The following is a 17,997-nucleotide window of genomic DNA, read 5'->3' on the forward strand; positions in this document are numbered from 1 at the left end:
TTTAAATTTATGTTTGTCCGGTTGTCTGACTTGTGATTCACTCCAGGTCGTATTGTTAATGCAATTATAACGTATTTTCACCTTTACGTTTATTTCCAGATTTTTCTGCAATTCTGATCTTTCGCGGAGTGCTAAGTAGTAAGAGAGGGCAAACATCACATTTTGTGATCAAATCACTATAATCCCAATATTTTATGATTTAATTGGTTTCTTTTCCAGTTTACAATTTGTATTGGGTGCATATTGAGTTTTCAGAGTATTTTTATCCTCAGAAAACTAGACTGCAAATTATTTTCCTCTTGCATTATCATTCCACAATTATCGAAAGGTTTAATGAATGTTATGAATATATTATTGACTGAGAGTTGGCTGAAATGTTGATTAAGATACAGTTAATTAAGATTTAGCAAAGTTGACATGGTGTCTTAGGATTCCTTAATCTTGACTGAGTGCGCAAGTGGTATAGAAGGTTTTTATTTCCATTATGTAAAAGGACAGCTTTAAGGCTGACCTTTGACGCGTCGATAAATAACCTCCATTCTTCTGGAACGTAAGAAATTCCTAGCTCCGCCATCAACCCATTTATATCCGTACATACGCACACATTATCTTGGATTGAGAAATAGCTTGAAAATTGAACATGCCTTTTTCTGTACACTGATATGTTCGTTTCCGCATCCAATAAGTTCCACTGCTGGAGCCTTGATCCCAGAAGTTCCGCCTCTTGTTTTGTCAGGTGCAAATCACGGACTAGGTCATTAAGTTCACATTGCCGGATGAAATGTGGCTCGCGAACACAGTCAGGGATGAACGTTGTATCCTTGGATGTACATGTTGATGTCGATGGTTCATCAAGGTCATGATCATCATCAGAGTCTTTTGGCCATGTCTCTTCCCAGTTGGTAGGGGCTCGGGAAGTGGAAGTTCTATTGCATTCTGTTACATTTGATAACAAATATTGATAACAATTTCATGAACAAACCCAAAAAACTTGGAGAATTGTGTATATATATGTATTAAGATATTCATATACTGTACGTTTAAAAAATATACGTTGGAAGTACATTCTATTTTTATACACGTTTCTAATTCACAGAGAGCAATACAAGTGTGTTGTTGACTATTGTAAATATTCATTTTTATGTCTGTGTTTGTAGTAATAAAGCAAATAATTTTTACCCCAACTCAGGAGATCTGAAAGCATTACTATCAGGTGCAATAAACAGTGCACACAGTATACATACAAATATATTTATTTCTCGAGAAAGGACAAAGCGATTTTTACGAAACTTTTAGGGTTTATTAAATATTAATCAAGGTATACTTAGGTATAATTTCTATGTTACTATATGTAAGGGGACAGGAACTAGGGCAATAAAATATCTGAAAAAGGGAAATTTTTGATGCAATTTCCCGAAAATCCTTCTGTTACGGAAAAACTGTACGGGATGGAGAGAAACCGAGTGCATATTCGAATTCAGCGCAAAAAGTTCCTTTACGATCAGGTGATTTTTCTCATGTAACAAACAAAAAGTTTAATATTGTTAACTAGTGTGATCGATTCCCGCAAGTGAAAAACCCAGAAAACATACAGGTGAAAGACTCTAATCGAGAATCGTGGAGCTTTCGAAATCCTGATATAGTTTCTTTCATGGGTTCCATAAAGAATCAGTACTCTGATGTAATTGCCAATAGAATCGGATGTATTAAGGGTTGTATAGGCAAATTATATCTAGCTGAAAACAAACCTTTTAAGCAAAATCTGTTCCCTGTTCCTAAGAATAAAGAGAAAGAATTTGATGCTCAAATTTCAGAATTAGTTAGGCAGGGTATTATAATTTAAGTTGACAATTCGAACTACGCCAGTAGTTGTTTTTAGTTAAGAATAAGGATAATATTTATCGAATTGTAGGGAACTTTGTTAAAGCTAATGAGTTGATCGTAAATGATCCTTTCCCGTCTCCGAACACAGAGGAATGTTTAGCTGGCCTATCTGGTAAGCAATTCTATTCAAAGATAGATCTAAAGAAAGCATATTTTCAAATTGTACTATATTTTAGCTCACGTGACATCACTACAATTGTTACGCCAAAGGGTCTTTTCCAGTTTACGAGTTCCAGTAGGTATTAAAACTGGTAGTAACATTCTTAACTGAGTGATGCATAAAATACTTGGGGATTTGGAAGGGGAAGGAGTACGATCACATTTTGAGTATGTTCTCATATTTTCAGATACTGTAGAACAACATAAAAAGACTATAATAAAGGTGTTAGAAAGATTTCGAGAATTTAATGTTACCATATCTCCAGATAAATGTTTGTTTTTTTCAGACAAAGATTAACTATCTATGTTATATTATTACCGGATATCAGATGGAAATAGACCCGGATAGGGTTTCAGGAATTAGAAATATACCACCTCCACGGAATAGGAGAGGTCTTATGAAGATCTTGGGGCTTTTCAGTTATTACGCGAAATTTGCTCCTGAGTTCCAGGAACTAATGGGACCTCTCAGTGAATTAAAACCTCCTAAGAATAAATTTGTCTGTAGTCCGAACACCAAAGAATTCTAGACAAATTAAAAAAATAGGGGGAAAACATTGTATTAAAGACCCCAGATCTAAATAAACGCTTTGTCTTAAATGCAGACGGATCAGGAAAAAGCATAGCTGCTTGTTTGTCTCAAGAGAATAGTAACGTGAACTTCAACCTGGTTGTTTCTTTAGTAAGAAATTATCAGAAGCAGACAAACATAGAAGCACATACGAAATAGTGTTTATAAGCCTAGTAAAAGCTATGTCCCGATTTAAACACTATTTGGTTAGAGAATTTGACGTCCTGACGCATAATAAGGCTCTGACTTGAATTTTAAGCAACTCAAAGCGTCTATTAAAGTATGGCCCTCTTGTTGAGACTTTATGTCAGTTTTCATTCAAGATTACACACGTTACATCAGCAGATAACGTTATAGCTGACACTCCCACAAGAGTTTACGACCCTTTTGAGTTTAGCTTAGTGGATGGACCTTTGGGAATAGCGGCCTTTGATAGCAACTTGAGATTACCTCATAGATGGAAGTTGTCTCTGATACAGGAACCAATCGAAGATCTTCAGAGAGAAGACCCAGAATTGAAAGCAATAATAGAGAGATTAGAAAATGGCGACAACATTCCTGGTTTTGTTATAATAAAAAGATTCTTATGAAAAGAATTAATTCAGTCCATGACCCTTTTAAGATCTTTATCCCCAAGGCTTTAAGAAGAGGTCTGATAGAGTACTACCATGAGGATAAGCTTGTAGGAGGTCATGCTGGTACATATCGGACTCTATAGGACTAATGACACGATTCACGTGGGGAAATATGAAAAAGGAAGTGGCTGAATTTGTAAGATGTTGCCATAGGTTTCAGCTTTCAAAGGAAGAGAATAAAAGGTAAATGGGATTACTGATATCAGAATATAGTAAGAGGATCGGATCACACTGGTACTTTGACATTATCGGTGTATTGCCTAATCCAAAGAGATTTAAGTACATATTAATTGGGGTTGATAACGCTAGCTGCTTTGTAGTGCTAGAGAAGTTAAGATCGTTATCTTCAGCCTGGATAGTGAACAAAATGTCTGATATCTTCAGTCGTCTAGGATATCCAGAAGCTATTACCACCGATAACGCTTCTGAGTTTATATCAGAATTCTTTAAGAAATTTTTGTTCGGACTGGGGATAAAGCATATTACAATAAGGCCATACCACCCTGAAACGAACGTTGCAACGCTAAAATCTTCCATTCGAGCTTACTTTGCAGACAAGCAATATCGTTGGTCGTCTCTATTACCAGACCTTCAGTATACGCTCAATATTAGCGAGCATTCCGGTCTTAAGATGTGCCCAATCGAAGTATTTTTAAAACGTCCTTCTTACACCCCATTACAAAATCGATGGGGCACCTCCGAAGAGGATATTACCGGAAAGTCAACAAAGCTTTATGGTTGGATGCCATGAAGAATATGGAAAAGAGCTGGGTTAGAAGAAAACTACTTATGTTGCAAAGAAGAGAGGTAGCGTTCCAGGTAGGCGACAAAGTATTGATTCGAACGCATGTGAAATCTTCTTTGAAAGACAAGGTTGCTAACTCACTCAGTGATAAATGGAATGGACCATTTATAGTCAGGAGGTTCTTGACACCAAATATTGTTCTAATTTCGGACGAGAACGATACTCTTGATTCCTACAAACGTAGTCACGTCTCCGAGATTAAGATATATCGCGACAAAAGGTATTGAAATACAAATGAAATGCTGGAAGTAAAAATTGAAAACAATGGTAAAAGAAGATTGTATATATTAAATATTTGTATATAATGAAATTTCATATAAGTGCTACTACTCAATTGTAAATATATATTCTTATATTTTAATCACGGCCGTGATTGTCAAAAATCTTGTAAATAGAGTATTGTATATAATAATTAATTTTATCTTTTGTATATTATGTAATGTAGTAGTTTGACTTATATTCTTGTGGATTCATGAAATATTTAATTATATTTTGTATGTTAATTATATTTTTTGTATATATAGATTCCATTATTAAAAAAAATTCTGGAGCAGAATTTTTTTGTAAAGGGCTTGTGGATGTACCGTGTCGTCTTCGTGCGGAATGATGCCGACGAATATGGACGCGTCACAAGAGTAATTAAACTAATAAAGAAAAAAGCTCTGTAAAATAGATTGAGAAAATCTTAATATGTTGTAAGAGTCACTATAGAATGTGTTAGAATAATTGGTTTGGTTTGATATGTTCTTCTTTTTAAAGAAAAGAAAAAGTTTAAAAAAGTAGAAAGAAAAAATCATAAAAATAAGTGGAATTTTAAGGTAACAACAGTTGGAAAGACTGTTAGAGGAAATGATTGCAGTCGCGATGGGGGGCGTAGTCAACGTATCCGACTCTACAAGCTAAAGTAGGTTCAGCTCCTACTTCACTTGTATTCGCATTGACTAGCCGGAAGATTGTCTAGCCGGAATATTGTCCAATCAAAGGTTTGTACTTTCGTTTCGACAGGGTTTCTCTTTATTGGAGAATGGATCACCGTTGTTCTTCCTGTTAGTGTGATTTGTGTATTATCGACGTGTATCGATAAAGTCATATTGGTGATATGTCAGTTATACATTACAAAGTGATCAGTGGATAAAGAATGTTTTCTTCGTTGATTTCTCAATTCTCGCAAGCTAACTTAGTGGCAAGTCAAACGGGCTCTTTCTCTTTCCTCTTTTTGTGGCTACTAAATTATGATAGTGAAACAGAGTGTGAAAGCTTTCTTTGAAAGTATGTTAAATGCTTGTGAATTGATAGCACAGATAGTTATTTGCGTTATAATCTTTTGTTCTCAATTTCTTTCAATTCTGTGCAGAGAAATAGTGCATTTAAAGGGCAGTGTTGTACGGGGCCTTTTGTGCCAAGTGAAAGCCCGATAAGATCACGTTAATAGTAATTCCTATTGGGCATTAGCTGGTTTAGATTGCTTGAAAACCAGTAATAAATCTTTCATGCTTTATATTTTTGTGAGGAAACTAAGACACGGAAAGATTTTCGTGAGGAATTACGTTACACAAAAATACTGACGTTTTTCTACCAATTTGATTTTATTTGATAACCAGAAAAGCTCAGACTTAAGCCATATTGTCTAAAGAGAGAGAGGTTAACTCATTGAAGGTAAATCCGTAACTGAAACAAGTATAGGTGAGTGAAATTTTTAACTTATTCCAAGTAGTCGCTGTGGCTTGTTTAAATTTTTTGTCAGTTGTCTGATTTGTGATTCACTCCAGGTATTGCTAATGCAATTCCAACGTATTTTCATTTTTTCCAGGTTTTTCTGCAATTTCGATCTTTCGCGGAGTGCTAAGTAGTAAGGGGGCAAACATCACCTTTTTTGGTCAAATACTATAATTCCAATAGTTCCAGATTTTATTAGTTTCTTTTACAGTTTACAGTTTGTATTGGGTGCATATTGAGTTTTCAGAGTATTTTTATCGTCAGAAAACTAGACTGCAAATTATTTTCCTCTAGCATTAGCATTCCACAATTACCGAAAGGTTTAATGAATGTTATGAATATATTATTGACTGAGAGTTGACTGAAATGTCGATTAAGATATAGTTAATTGGGAATTGAAGTTTCCAACATTTTCATTCTACTGTTCTAGATTTGAGTCTGAAACTTTAAATAAAAGAAGAATTTGTTACAGCATAAGAGATTAGTTATATACTTATTTGCTTGAAATTGAATCGTCTCATTAACTTGGATCTTGTTAGTCTTCTTAAAGTGAGGTTTTAGAAGCGCGCTAATAAATTGTTAAATGATCACTTTACTATATGAAGTCAGATTTGAAGTAACGTTGATAGAATTATTATTGAAAATAATAATGGAAGTTAAGAGGAAATTAAATTAAATTGTTCCAATAATGTTTGCTTAAGATATAGTATCTTCTTTTGAGGAATAAAATTGAAAGTATTATTCTATTTAGAATTCAAGAAGATTAAAGAATTTATTGCATATTAGAATCATTAGGATTTTTCATTAGTATATATTTTTAAATATTTTTTCTTGATTATGTTATTTCGGTAGTGTATCTACATTATTGTAACGCAGTAGTGTAAATACACAACCCTAGTTTTGTTTAATAAAATTGTTATATAAAATTAAATTTCTTTTGTGGTTATTTATTTTATATATAATATTTATTTCCTATATATGTTTGATTTTTCTGTGGTATTTGGAAATATTGGAAAACTAATTAAAATCTAAACTGACGAATTGTACGATGGTGATCTAAATCTTGCGGCCCAGGTCCCATCGACTAGGTGTTATCGGATTGCATTCGGACTGACGATTATTATTATTCTGGTCATTATTATTATTATTATTATTATTATTATTATTATTATTATTATTATTATTATTATTATTATTATTATTACTATTATTATTATTATTATTATTACTTTGAATGGTAATAGATTTCGGACTCGAAGCTTTCTGTAGGTAGTAGGTGGAAGGGGCGTTACATCAGGGAAACGAGTTGGACGTTACACAACACCTCAACACTAATCCACGCATCAGGAAACCGCTGATAGAGGTACTCACGGAGACAGCAACGGCAGTGGGGTTGACATTCACTGTGCTGGGAAAACTTGGAAAATAACCCTTCCTCCGAGAACAGTGATTATAGGATGTGATTCACCAATGTCGATGACGGCTGGCCTCACAATGCGAGTCCCCCACACAAGATCAGAGTTGAGCACAATTTACAAGTACTCTATATGCATCAAGGCCATCTTCTGCTAGTAAATCACCTACAACGATACGAAGAAAGAAATTAGTTATAGCTCATTAAAAAAAGAAAAAGAAGAACGAAAAATGGAACGAAAACGAAAAAGCCCTTTCACTTTCTCCAAGATTTTGCTATTAAAATGACGTATCCCATGCTACAGTTTCCACTTAAGACAATTGTGATCGTTCAAGATTGCGGCAATCATCGTAAAAAGCCTTTAAACATTTTCCTCACTTATTGTTACTTTGGTTAGGTTTTGCAACATTTACCACCTATTGAAGTGTTCTACACATTTGGACCTGTTCTGTTATGGATAAACAAACAACAAATCGTGTATTTTAATATCATCTCATTATTTTCAATTTACGTGTTAATAACACGTATATTATGGTCTATCTTAAGGTTGCACTATTTTAGATTTCAAAACATGCTATTAATTTCTACACAACGGCTATATTCATCAGTCTTCGAGAGGTATCACAGCAAAAAGTTTACAATAAAAGGGAGATAGTTTTCTTATATGGATTCAACCACCAAAGAATATGTGATATATCCGTTTTTATTCCTTTATTCCAGCGAATCGGAAATAGTAGGATAGTCAGAGTAAAAAAATCTTGTTTTTTGATATGGATTCAGCGTATCAAGAGTGTTACACTTCTCCAACAATATCGCTCTTCTAAAACCAAAAGTGATTGAAATCCATTGCAACATCCGATTTGCTGTAGTTGACATCAATAAAACATCTGTAGTAGGTAACGAGAAACTTAAAATGAAATGAAATCTTTGAGTTTTACGGCTCACGGTTATGCCGGTTAGGCTAAAGGAGACGGTGATGATGAGTAATGAATGAAATGGTGGAATGAAAAAAGTAGGAGGAAACGGGAGAACCCCGAGAGAATCCACGCACACGGTGTTTGTCCATCACAAAGTTCACTTGGCGGGAGCAGGGTTTGAACCCGAGACTCCTAGCACCAGAGGTGAACGCTCTACCGCTGAGCCACCGCGGCCCCTAACGAGAATTTTTTTCTATACACATATATAACTAGTGTACCAATAATGCCTTCAATATCGGAGTAGCATCAAGATGACTGATTCGTTATATGGCAATTTTTATGATCCTGCCTTCAGTCTGTTAGGTTCTGATTTTCTTCCATGATAACCTTATACGTTTATATCATACTACTGCGTAGTTTCTAGTAATGGCTAAAACCCTTAAGAGTTTTGTGAAAAAAAGAACTGCAAGTTATTGACATCCGTGAAGGGTAATTACATGTTATAATGCGTGCTATATCGAACAAAGATTAGTCATTCTTATTTTAGAACTAAAAGCAAAAATGTATCGTGCAGTGGACAACGAAAGAGAAGTAATTACTCTTCGGTAAGTACTAAGTGGATGAGAGTAAAATCACATCAACTGAAATTAGCGTAAAAAAACACCTAAGTGGCAGGCTTCATTTAAAGGTAGGGAAAATGCACATTGAAAGTTCTTATTTCTCTTATACTATTAAATACTTGAATATTACACTATATAATTCCTTTCCTATATTAAATTCTTTTCTGAACTGAGAATCACAATATATATGTAACAGATTCTTATATAAACTGCAGAGTAAATCTAGTATTTCAACATGATTTTATTTGACCTTATTTTCAATTTAATATCTCTTTTAGTAGCGAGACTTTCAGATGCGAGACTTGGAAGTACAGCCTAACATAGGATCCGAAACAAAATGAATTCGAATCTGAATCTCCCACGCCAAAAGCGCGTATGCTTACCGCTTAATAACGAGTGTATTCTCTTAACATGATTATAATAATTTGCTAGTTTGTTATAGCATTGCCTACCAAACATCAATGGTATTAACCAAACATCAATGGTATTAAATCATTTCGACAAAACTGGCTACAAAACCAGCTTGATATTTTGTTGAAACATGATCTGAATCAAACACATTCAATTTTCATCTGTGCGTATGTACTAAAACGTAACAAACTAGATTTATTTCCTTGATTCGATTTGCTTTTGAGTTTAACGTCCATTCCAGTAGCGAGACTATATGTGAAATAGACCTACATCTTAACGTCGGATCCGAACTACATGAGCTCCCGCCGGAAATTGAAAGCGGTCTCCGACGCCAAAGGCATGTACACTAACCACTCAGCCATCTCTGAATCTCTGGAATCATTTCCAAATTGGTTTGCTACGAGTGATGAAAGGTGAATAGCCTAACGGTATGCGAAGAACGATCGTGGTAGGGAGTCCCTTGCAAAGAATGTTACAGAGCCCACACTCACGTCTAGGAAGGATATTCTTTGAGTTTGATGGAACTATTAGAGTATCGTGAATCACAAGCTGCTGTCACCGAGCAGAACGATAGACTCGATTATGTACTGTCTCCAATTAAAATGCACCTAACATTTCAAAAGAAAAAAAAATTGAAATCAACACAAAGGGTTTCGTACACCACGTTAAGAACACCAGTTCGCATTACATTTAACGGCCTGTCAGAAAAAAAAAGACTGGGATTTACCATTGCGTCCAGCGTGTATCCTGGGACTGGCATCACCCAGACTACCTTTTCTTAGAGTCACTGCAGAACTTCCGAAATGGTGATAAGTTAGCTTGAAAGATACATGTGAAAATCACATTGACAATTTTTTGAGCAGATACAGCAGACGGGAATGTAGTGACGGGATTATAGTGCTCCCGAAAAAATAGAAGAAGTACATCGACAAAATAGTGCATGTGCAGTTTCATAATGTTATTTTCAAATAACAACACTTTATTCTCAAGTTTTTCGTCCAAAAGCTCAATACTTTTTTTGACAGTCTGATATTTTCCGCTTCTAAAAATCAATATTTCTAAAACTCTCTCCTTCGTCTTCCGCTCGACCTACGTAATTTCCTCAACTTTTCTTCACAACCACATTTCGAAACATTTTGGGCGCTCTTTTTAAATTTATGTTTAGTATCGATGCGAAATGTATGTGTCTCTGACATATATAGAACAATATTTCACACGTACCATTTAGAAGTCTTTTTCTCAATTTTTTATTCAAGTCCCACAAAATAGTTCCTTCCTTCTAAGGCTCGGTTCAGACGAGCAGAAAAGTTTACTGCGGGCCCTCAACACACTTGCGCGGGCGGCACAAATCAACCAGTTCAGACGAGCAGGAAATTCTCGTAGCGAACTCGGGCGGCCGTTTCAGTCCAACATAGAAAAAAAATATTTTAATTTCAGCTACAGTTGTCTTCCACGTTTATTGATTTACGAAATAACGAAGAGAAATCCTTTAATTATTTTCGCATGAGCAGGACTTGGTTTGATGAAATCTAAATAAAAATAAGTTAAGTGACAACATTAAAGCAGATGGTACGATGGTAAAACTTCCGATATCAAAAATTCAAATATTACCTTTTACAGTAAGTGTAAGCTGACTGTCTTAACTAACTATCGTTTAAATGAATGAAGAAAGTAACACATACGGGAACTTATTCATAGACATTTTCAGTTGTTGTTTGCAACTAACGTGGTTTAACAATCGCCTGACTGATTTCGATTTTTCGACATATGTTGGCAACTTTAAATTAAAAATTAAACATTTATTTCAGTTTTTCCACATATTCCGCTCCTAAGCGGCAATATAATTTCCATTTATTTATTCGCAAAAGTCGATTGTGAGATTCCTTGGATCGATCCAAACTCGCGTTAAGTGTGGTTTTTTGTGGATAAACACCGTGTGCTTGGGTTTCCTCGGGTTATCCCCTTTCCTCCCACTTTCTTCATTATATCATTTCATTCATCCTCATCATCACCGTTTCCTTTATCTTACTGTCTGATGAAGAGGACGTTAGGCCCTTGAAACTGTAACACATTGTAAGTATAGTTTTTTAATATATTTCATTCTGCTCTGGTCAGAACTGTGTTTTATTTGTTACTCTACTTATCCAGGGTCACGGAGTTTCTTCATTTAATAAATAAAAATATAAAACAAAACAAAAGACCATTGAATTACACAACAATCATATTTCGTTTTCCTTTTTGAAGTGAATTTTAATTTTATTTCTCGTCTCATCCACTATCCATTACAAGTTACGTCTTCGGTATTACCTGAATGCAAAGTTGGGTTTGTTTCGTTGTGCGATGATTCCTGTCAGTAAATGAGTTTTTGAAGGGTAAGTATAGGAAATAAATAATTACATAGCAAGTCTTCAAAATTCAGAAAGATTGCTGGATGTTTATCCCAACACTATTCATGACAAATCGCAACTCTTAAAAAAATGTAATAAATTTATAAAACATGAGCCATTGCAATAACTGCAAAGTGCCAGTTGGAATCTTAATACATGCGGTGAAAATTAGAAGTGTTGCCAATTTGAAAGATCGAATAATGGACGTTTGGTGCACATTAGAAGCAGTCCTAAATTCATACCTATTAACTATAGAACAAAAATAAGCATGCCATTGGCTTTTTGGAAAAATTTGCTATTAAAATATGTCACATGCTATAGTTTTTTCATTTTTCAAACTTCACTCTAATTCAAATTGGCGGATTTCAAGATGGCTGCCGTGAAGGATACTCTTACCGCATCACTTCCCTCTAGGCATAATATGTATTACCGAAGCTATTATCCACTTATTATCATTAATACGCGGGTTAGAAGCGGAGGTAAGGGACTTTGGAACGTAGTAAGTAAACAATTAAATGCCTGTAACTTTTCCCCAAATGGGTGTATCTCAAAACAAGCTTCACCATTGTCTTCCTGATTAAATTTTAGCCCGAGATTGCCCTATTTCCATTTAAAAAATTGACCTTAATTCAAAATGGCGGATTTCAAGATAGCTGCCGTCAAGGTCACACCTAACATACAACTTCTCCTTGACCTTATATGTATCTACATGGTTGTTCTTTCATTAACGTTCCGTTTGCAAAGGTTAGTAATGGACTTCTGGAGTAATCTCTAATAACCAGATCACAACTTAAAAATTATTTAAAAAAATAGAAAACATGCACCATGGCAAAAATTTCTGTCATTACAAATAATACATATATGTCCTCTATCAGCTAGAAAAGTTTCATTGAAATCAGAGCCGGACAATTGGGTGATGTCCCTTGTAAGGTGGGAAAAGGTTTTTTTTTATAATTGTAACATTTACTTATATTTATTCACACAGTGCCGTGCGTGAGAGTTTCTTAAGTTAAAGATGTGAATTGCAAATATGAACTCTTACATAAAAACAATGGAATATGTTTCAAGGCTTTTGAATATTCCACTGCTATAAGAGGAAGGGTGGTCATTTATATAACTTCAAAATTTCCACTTATTTGTTTACTGTATAAGTGGAAATGGGAGTTCGAAATTTATGCCAAACGTTGGATATGGGAGTTGGAAATTTATCTAATGGGGTTTTGCAATTATACTTTTCTTGAAATGCAATCATCAGGGAGGAGCTGGTTTAAGTATTTTACGAATAAGTATAAAATAATTTGAGAAAATCACCAATATATGTAGCACACCACAAGGAGGCAATGTAGCAAACTAAAACAAAAACTGGTGGGCTGATCATTTTGTAAGCTACATAGGTAGTGTTTTGTGGCAAGATTTTATGTTGTTCTTTATGTCAAGAAACATTCAATTCCTATCTCTGAAATAGCAATGTTATGCACCATAATATTAATTATGCGAGAACCAATAATATTTCTCTTACGCATCCTGCACACTTTTTCTAACCTCATGAGTACCCTGATTTTCAACTAATTTTCGTGTTAAATCTAATATTTCTAGAATTTAATACATTAACAATGGACGACAAATTGCCAGACGAAAAACTACGCTTTTTCTGTTTTGCTATTATGTTGTTGGTTGTTTTGGACTTCAGTGTCCCTTTCGGCACAGTGACTATATAATAACTGTCTTCGACCTGAAGTAAAAAATGGTCCATTCATTCCGGAGTGAGTGATGTAATAAATTTCATCAAGCGACTGCATTAACAATAGAGGCTCGTTCTCCAAATTTATTTGTTGTATATTGTTGTTATATCACAATAATGTGTTTATATCCTCGCTGTTGAAAAGCGATACGAAACGAAAATCCAATGTAAATGCTACATGAGTTTATTATTATTATATTACTACATTCGCTTAGCCGCTTAACTCTCAGCCGGTGCCTTGAGCATTCCAAACCGCCGAGGTATTATCATTGGAAATGATTATTTTTAATTCCCTATCCTTTACTTCATAAGTAAATTAAAAAGAGAGAGGGGGCGCGGTGACTCAGTGGTAGAGCGTTCACCTCCGGAGCTTGGGGTCCCTGTTTCGATCCCAGCTCGCTCTGTGTGGAATTTGTGGTGGGCAAACACTGTCCTCGTGGGCTTTCTCGTGGTTCTCCCGTTTCCTCCTACTTTCTTCATTCCATTTCACTCATTTTTCATTATCACCGTCTCCTTTAGCCTAACCGGCATATCCGTGGATGTTAAACTTAAAGATTTCATTTCATTTCTCATTTTTTGAAAAAGGGAGAAAAAGTGAAGGGAAAGTCAGGTCAGGGGTACCCACAGCAAGGTATTGAGAAACAAAAGCAAAACAAAACCAAACAAATGATAAACAAAACAGTTAAGATTTAACGATATCTTGATTCTAGTTATGAGATGTTACTATGTCACTAGTAACACAACATGAAAATTAGATTTTCACATTAAAAGGTAATATCAGTAAAATGCTGTTTTTCTTCTTTGTTTTTTCATTAAATTTCTCACATAGGCCTACGGTCTCACACATCTTGTTCCATGCCTCTCGCTTCTTATTTCTGTCTCGATATTTCTCACACCTTCAATTCCATATCATGGAATATTTTTGAATTTCGTTCATAAATAGTTCGTCGTCGAGTTCTTCATGCTTTACTTCTTCGGGCGCGGGAAAGTTTCTACTCGTGTGTCTTGAACCATTCCCAGTAATGGTTTGCCGACCTGCTACACTTTGCGCGGATTCGCTCGAGCAAGCAGTCCCGGCAACTCAATTTTTGCCCGCTGCGGGTCCGCAGCTAGTGTCCGCATGAATGATAAGTCTCAATGTATTTCCGGCTCGCGCGGGTCCTCAGCAGTATTTCCGCCCGCAGCAGACTTTTCTGCTCGTCTGTACCGAGACTAAAGGCTTATTTCGCCTTTCCTATCCTTGGTTTTACTTTACGTTCACACTTCATATTATTATTACCTAGATATTGAAAAACTAGTCACCCGTTCCATTTTCTTCCCTTCCACTATATATTTGACACACACCCCTTTGTTCAAATCACCATGGCTATTGTCTTTCAAACATTATTTTCATCCATAGTTTTCTAATACTTTTTTTTTTAGATTTTGCACCAAGCGCCATATCACCTGCAAACCATACACATAATCATTTTACCTTCTACTGAAATCTCGTCTTCTTTATGTAGGCTGTTTTTCACCATCTCTTCTGGATAAATACTAAATAATGTAGGCTAAGGACAGCATCTTGGTCGAATTCCCATTCTTATTGCGCTCTCTCTGACTTTTCCCTCTGTTCCTAACGCGTACTTGTTGTTTCGCATATAAGGTAAGTATCCTTATCTTCCCCGAACCCGAAATCTTCTCGACTAATCCCTCACATCTCTTTGGGTTCGATTTCTTAGGAATCGGAATCATCTTAGGTTACGTCAGCAAGTCATCTGGCCACTATCCTACCTCATATGTTTCATTGTAGATTCGGAACATTCTTAACGAATTCAATTAGTATATTATCTGTCCTGGTTGCATTTGCATTCATATGAGTGCTCAAGACATTCTCTCCATCTTCCTAAGACTTCACTTTTTTACTGACTACTTTTTCATTCATATTATCAACTGCTATCATGATAGCCATCGTAATATCCCATTGTTTCCTCAGCAGTTCCATAGATTTCACCTCCTTGTATATTTTTTCATATTTCCGAACAATAATTCTTCTTTGTCCTCCCATTTTCTTTTGTACAACTTCTCTTGCTCTCTTTGTTTCCCCTTGTAGCACGTTGTTTAACTTTCTGTAATATTTCTGCCCTCTTCCGTATCAACCTGTTTCCACGTCTTTCTTTCCTTCATTTTTGCCACATCTGTTATGTAACCCATGGTTTCTTAGCTATTATGTGTTCACGGTAGCCTACTACTTCTTCTGTGGTCTCCTGTATTCTATTTTTAAAATAGTCCCACCGTCTATTGCTACCTGCAAATATCCTTTCCTTATTTGAGTATTTCTCTTCGAATTTCTCAACAGAATGATTTTTTATTTCCTCGTTTCTCAACTATTCATTATTCAACATCTTGTAGCCTACTTTCCTTCTGCTTACATTTTTCAGTTACATGTCTACTTCGGCCAGCACAAGGTTACAATCGAAGAAAATATTAGCACGTGGAAGGGGTTTCGTGTTCTTCAATCTATTTGTATATCTGTCCTGAATCATAACATAGTCTAACTGATATCTTCCGCCATCTATTGTGGATTTCCCTGTACATCTTCTTCTCTTGTGCTAATTGAACCACATGTTCTCAATTACTAGTGAATTCTGTCTACAGAAATTAACCAGTCTTTCTCCCCTTTAATTTCTTTCGCCTAAACCATGTTTGCCTATGACACTACCTTCCTGGTTTGCTTCCACAAAACGCATATACAACTGAAAATATTAATTTGTAAATTTAAATTATGTAATCAACAATAAAGAATGCATTAAATTATGGAAATATAAAAAAATAAGTCAAACTTAAATTATGCGAACAGTTTCAAACGGACTCGATAATTAGTGTAACAACGTGAACAAATTAGGTAGGAAGCACTTAACTAGAAACTAACAAAATGAGTTAGGAAACAGGACAAAACAAAACTATCTAGTTTCATGAACGTTAAGTAGTTACTTAGCTAAATAAGTTATTTAGTCAATAATTTTAAAATATATTTAAATTCACAAGCAGAGTACAGTGAAACCCATCGCACAATAATGATAATAACATCACGTGCCACTAAAAATACTTGAATGAGTAAAATGTATGAAAATAATTTATAGGTAATTTTCGAAAAATTCCTTTTCAGGAAATAATAAATTATTCCAGATCACCGAAAGAATGACGAAGTAGAATCATTTAAAATATGGATATTGGAAAGCCTACTTAATTATATATAGAATTAAAGAAAAAGATGGAGAGATAAAAGCAAGAAAATATAAACAGGATCTTCTATTTCTAGTCCATATTGAGATAACGGAGATTGTTAAAATTTTATTGTGTTTAAGTGCAACCATTCTTATAGCAGTTTTTGTGATATTTTTTAAATTTAGCAATTATTACACTATACCTGTTTCGTAAAAAAAAGCATCACACTATAACACATTAAATTAAATAGAACCACAGACTTCAATAAGGAATACCTATATCACATGGATATGCCCAGCAAGTTTTTCTTCGGGAGACCCCATGATCTTTGCATGAGTCCAGATTTTTACATAGAAAAAAAGAATCGAAAGTCTTGTTTCAGAATGCAAAAGCGTTGATTAACTCACTCTGCATCAGGAGTGAAAGCTTTAATAACTTAGAAACTATATATTATTTATATTTGCAGTTGAAACATTGATTTTACACCGTATACACTTAGTCATAGGTTGTAGGAAATATGCCAATAAACTATTCATAAGAAAAGTTTTAGGAAGTTCATTAGTTGAAAGTCTGGTTTGTATAAGTTGTAAAAAATCGAAAAATACGATGACAAAATAAGATCAGAATGAGACCCTTATACAATAGTCTAGTAATAAACTCGCAACTTGCACATGGAATTAGTTAAATGAGAGTAATAAAGTAGATGATTAATCAATCAGTGGCGTAGGCATGAGTCTGACTCGCCACTCTATCTTTAACTCTACACGATTACAGCAGATTACTTATAAAATGTATTCTTAATATTTTTCAACTGTTTTCGCTATCATAGGCATCAAAATTTACCACATGCGAGTAGAGATTACGAAGCAAATGTTCAACGATATTACTATTATTATTCGTCTGTTTAACCAAATTGTCAGCGTGCTCGACCTCGGTTCATATTCTATTCTCGGTGGGAACATTAAAGTTATCCAGTATTTACTTCGCATCATGAGGCAATAGGGGTGCTGCTTGAATTAAAGGTACCAAGGTCCAGTTCAGAAAGCTAGAAACAATGGCGCTGGGAACCGTGCGCTGCCCAACTAGCACTGAATTGAACGTGAGCCAACTGGGAACAAATCCTGGGCACTATGAAGTTAAATTTAGTGTTATTTGCAAAAATTGTCTCTATTTCAACTTTGTATAGCTGAAGAATGAAAAAAGTAATCTATTTTCTATCTGTCTTTCCTACAATTCTCCCTATAAGTACCTGTTGAAAGAAAGAAATTACTGAACTTCGTGTCAGAGCAGTCGACGAAGTTTTCGCCGACCATATGCCTTACTTTTCAGCCAGATAATGGTTGGTGTGTATGTATGTGTTCAATTTTTCATCTTCGTAAGGCAATTATAACCGACCTTTGTGATGTGTTTCTCGCTATGTCATTAATCAGTATTGCAATAATTATGTTATTGTATTTGTAAAGTTCTTAGTTATTATCATATGATGACGTGGTTTGGAATTTCTCTTTCGGAGCTATTACATAAAAGAGT

At 35.0% G+C, this 17,997-nt stretch overlaps 1 protein-coding gene across 1 annotated transcript; it reads left to right on the forward strand.

The window, feature by feature from the left end:
* The first annotated feature begins 3,436 nt into the window (after nt 1-3,436).
* On the forward strand, nt 3,437-4,000 carry LOC145682785 (insertion element IS476 uncharacterized 39.2 kDa protein-like). The gene has a single exon (XM_081754161.1). The coding sequence runs from the start codon at nt 3,437-3,439 to the stop codon at nt 3,998-4,000; it is 564 nt and encodes a 187-aa protein (XP_081610287.1).
* Nucleotides 4,001-17,997: the final 13,997 nt, after the last annotated feature.

Source organism: Thermobia domestica, chromosome 4, assembly GCF_964235325.1.
Source record: "Thermobia domestica chromosome 4, izTheDome1.hap1.1, whole genome shotgun sequence".
NCBI lineage: Eukaryota > Metazoa > Arthropoda > Insecta > Zygentoma > Lepismatidae > Thermobia > Thermobia domestica.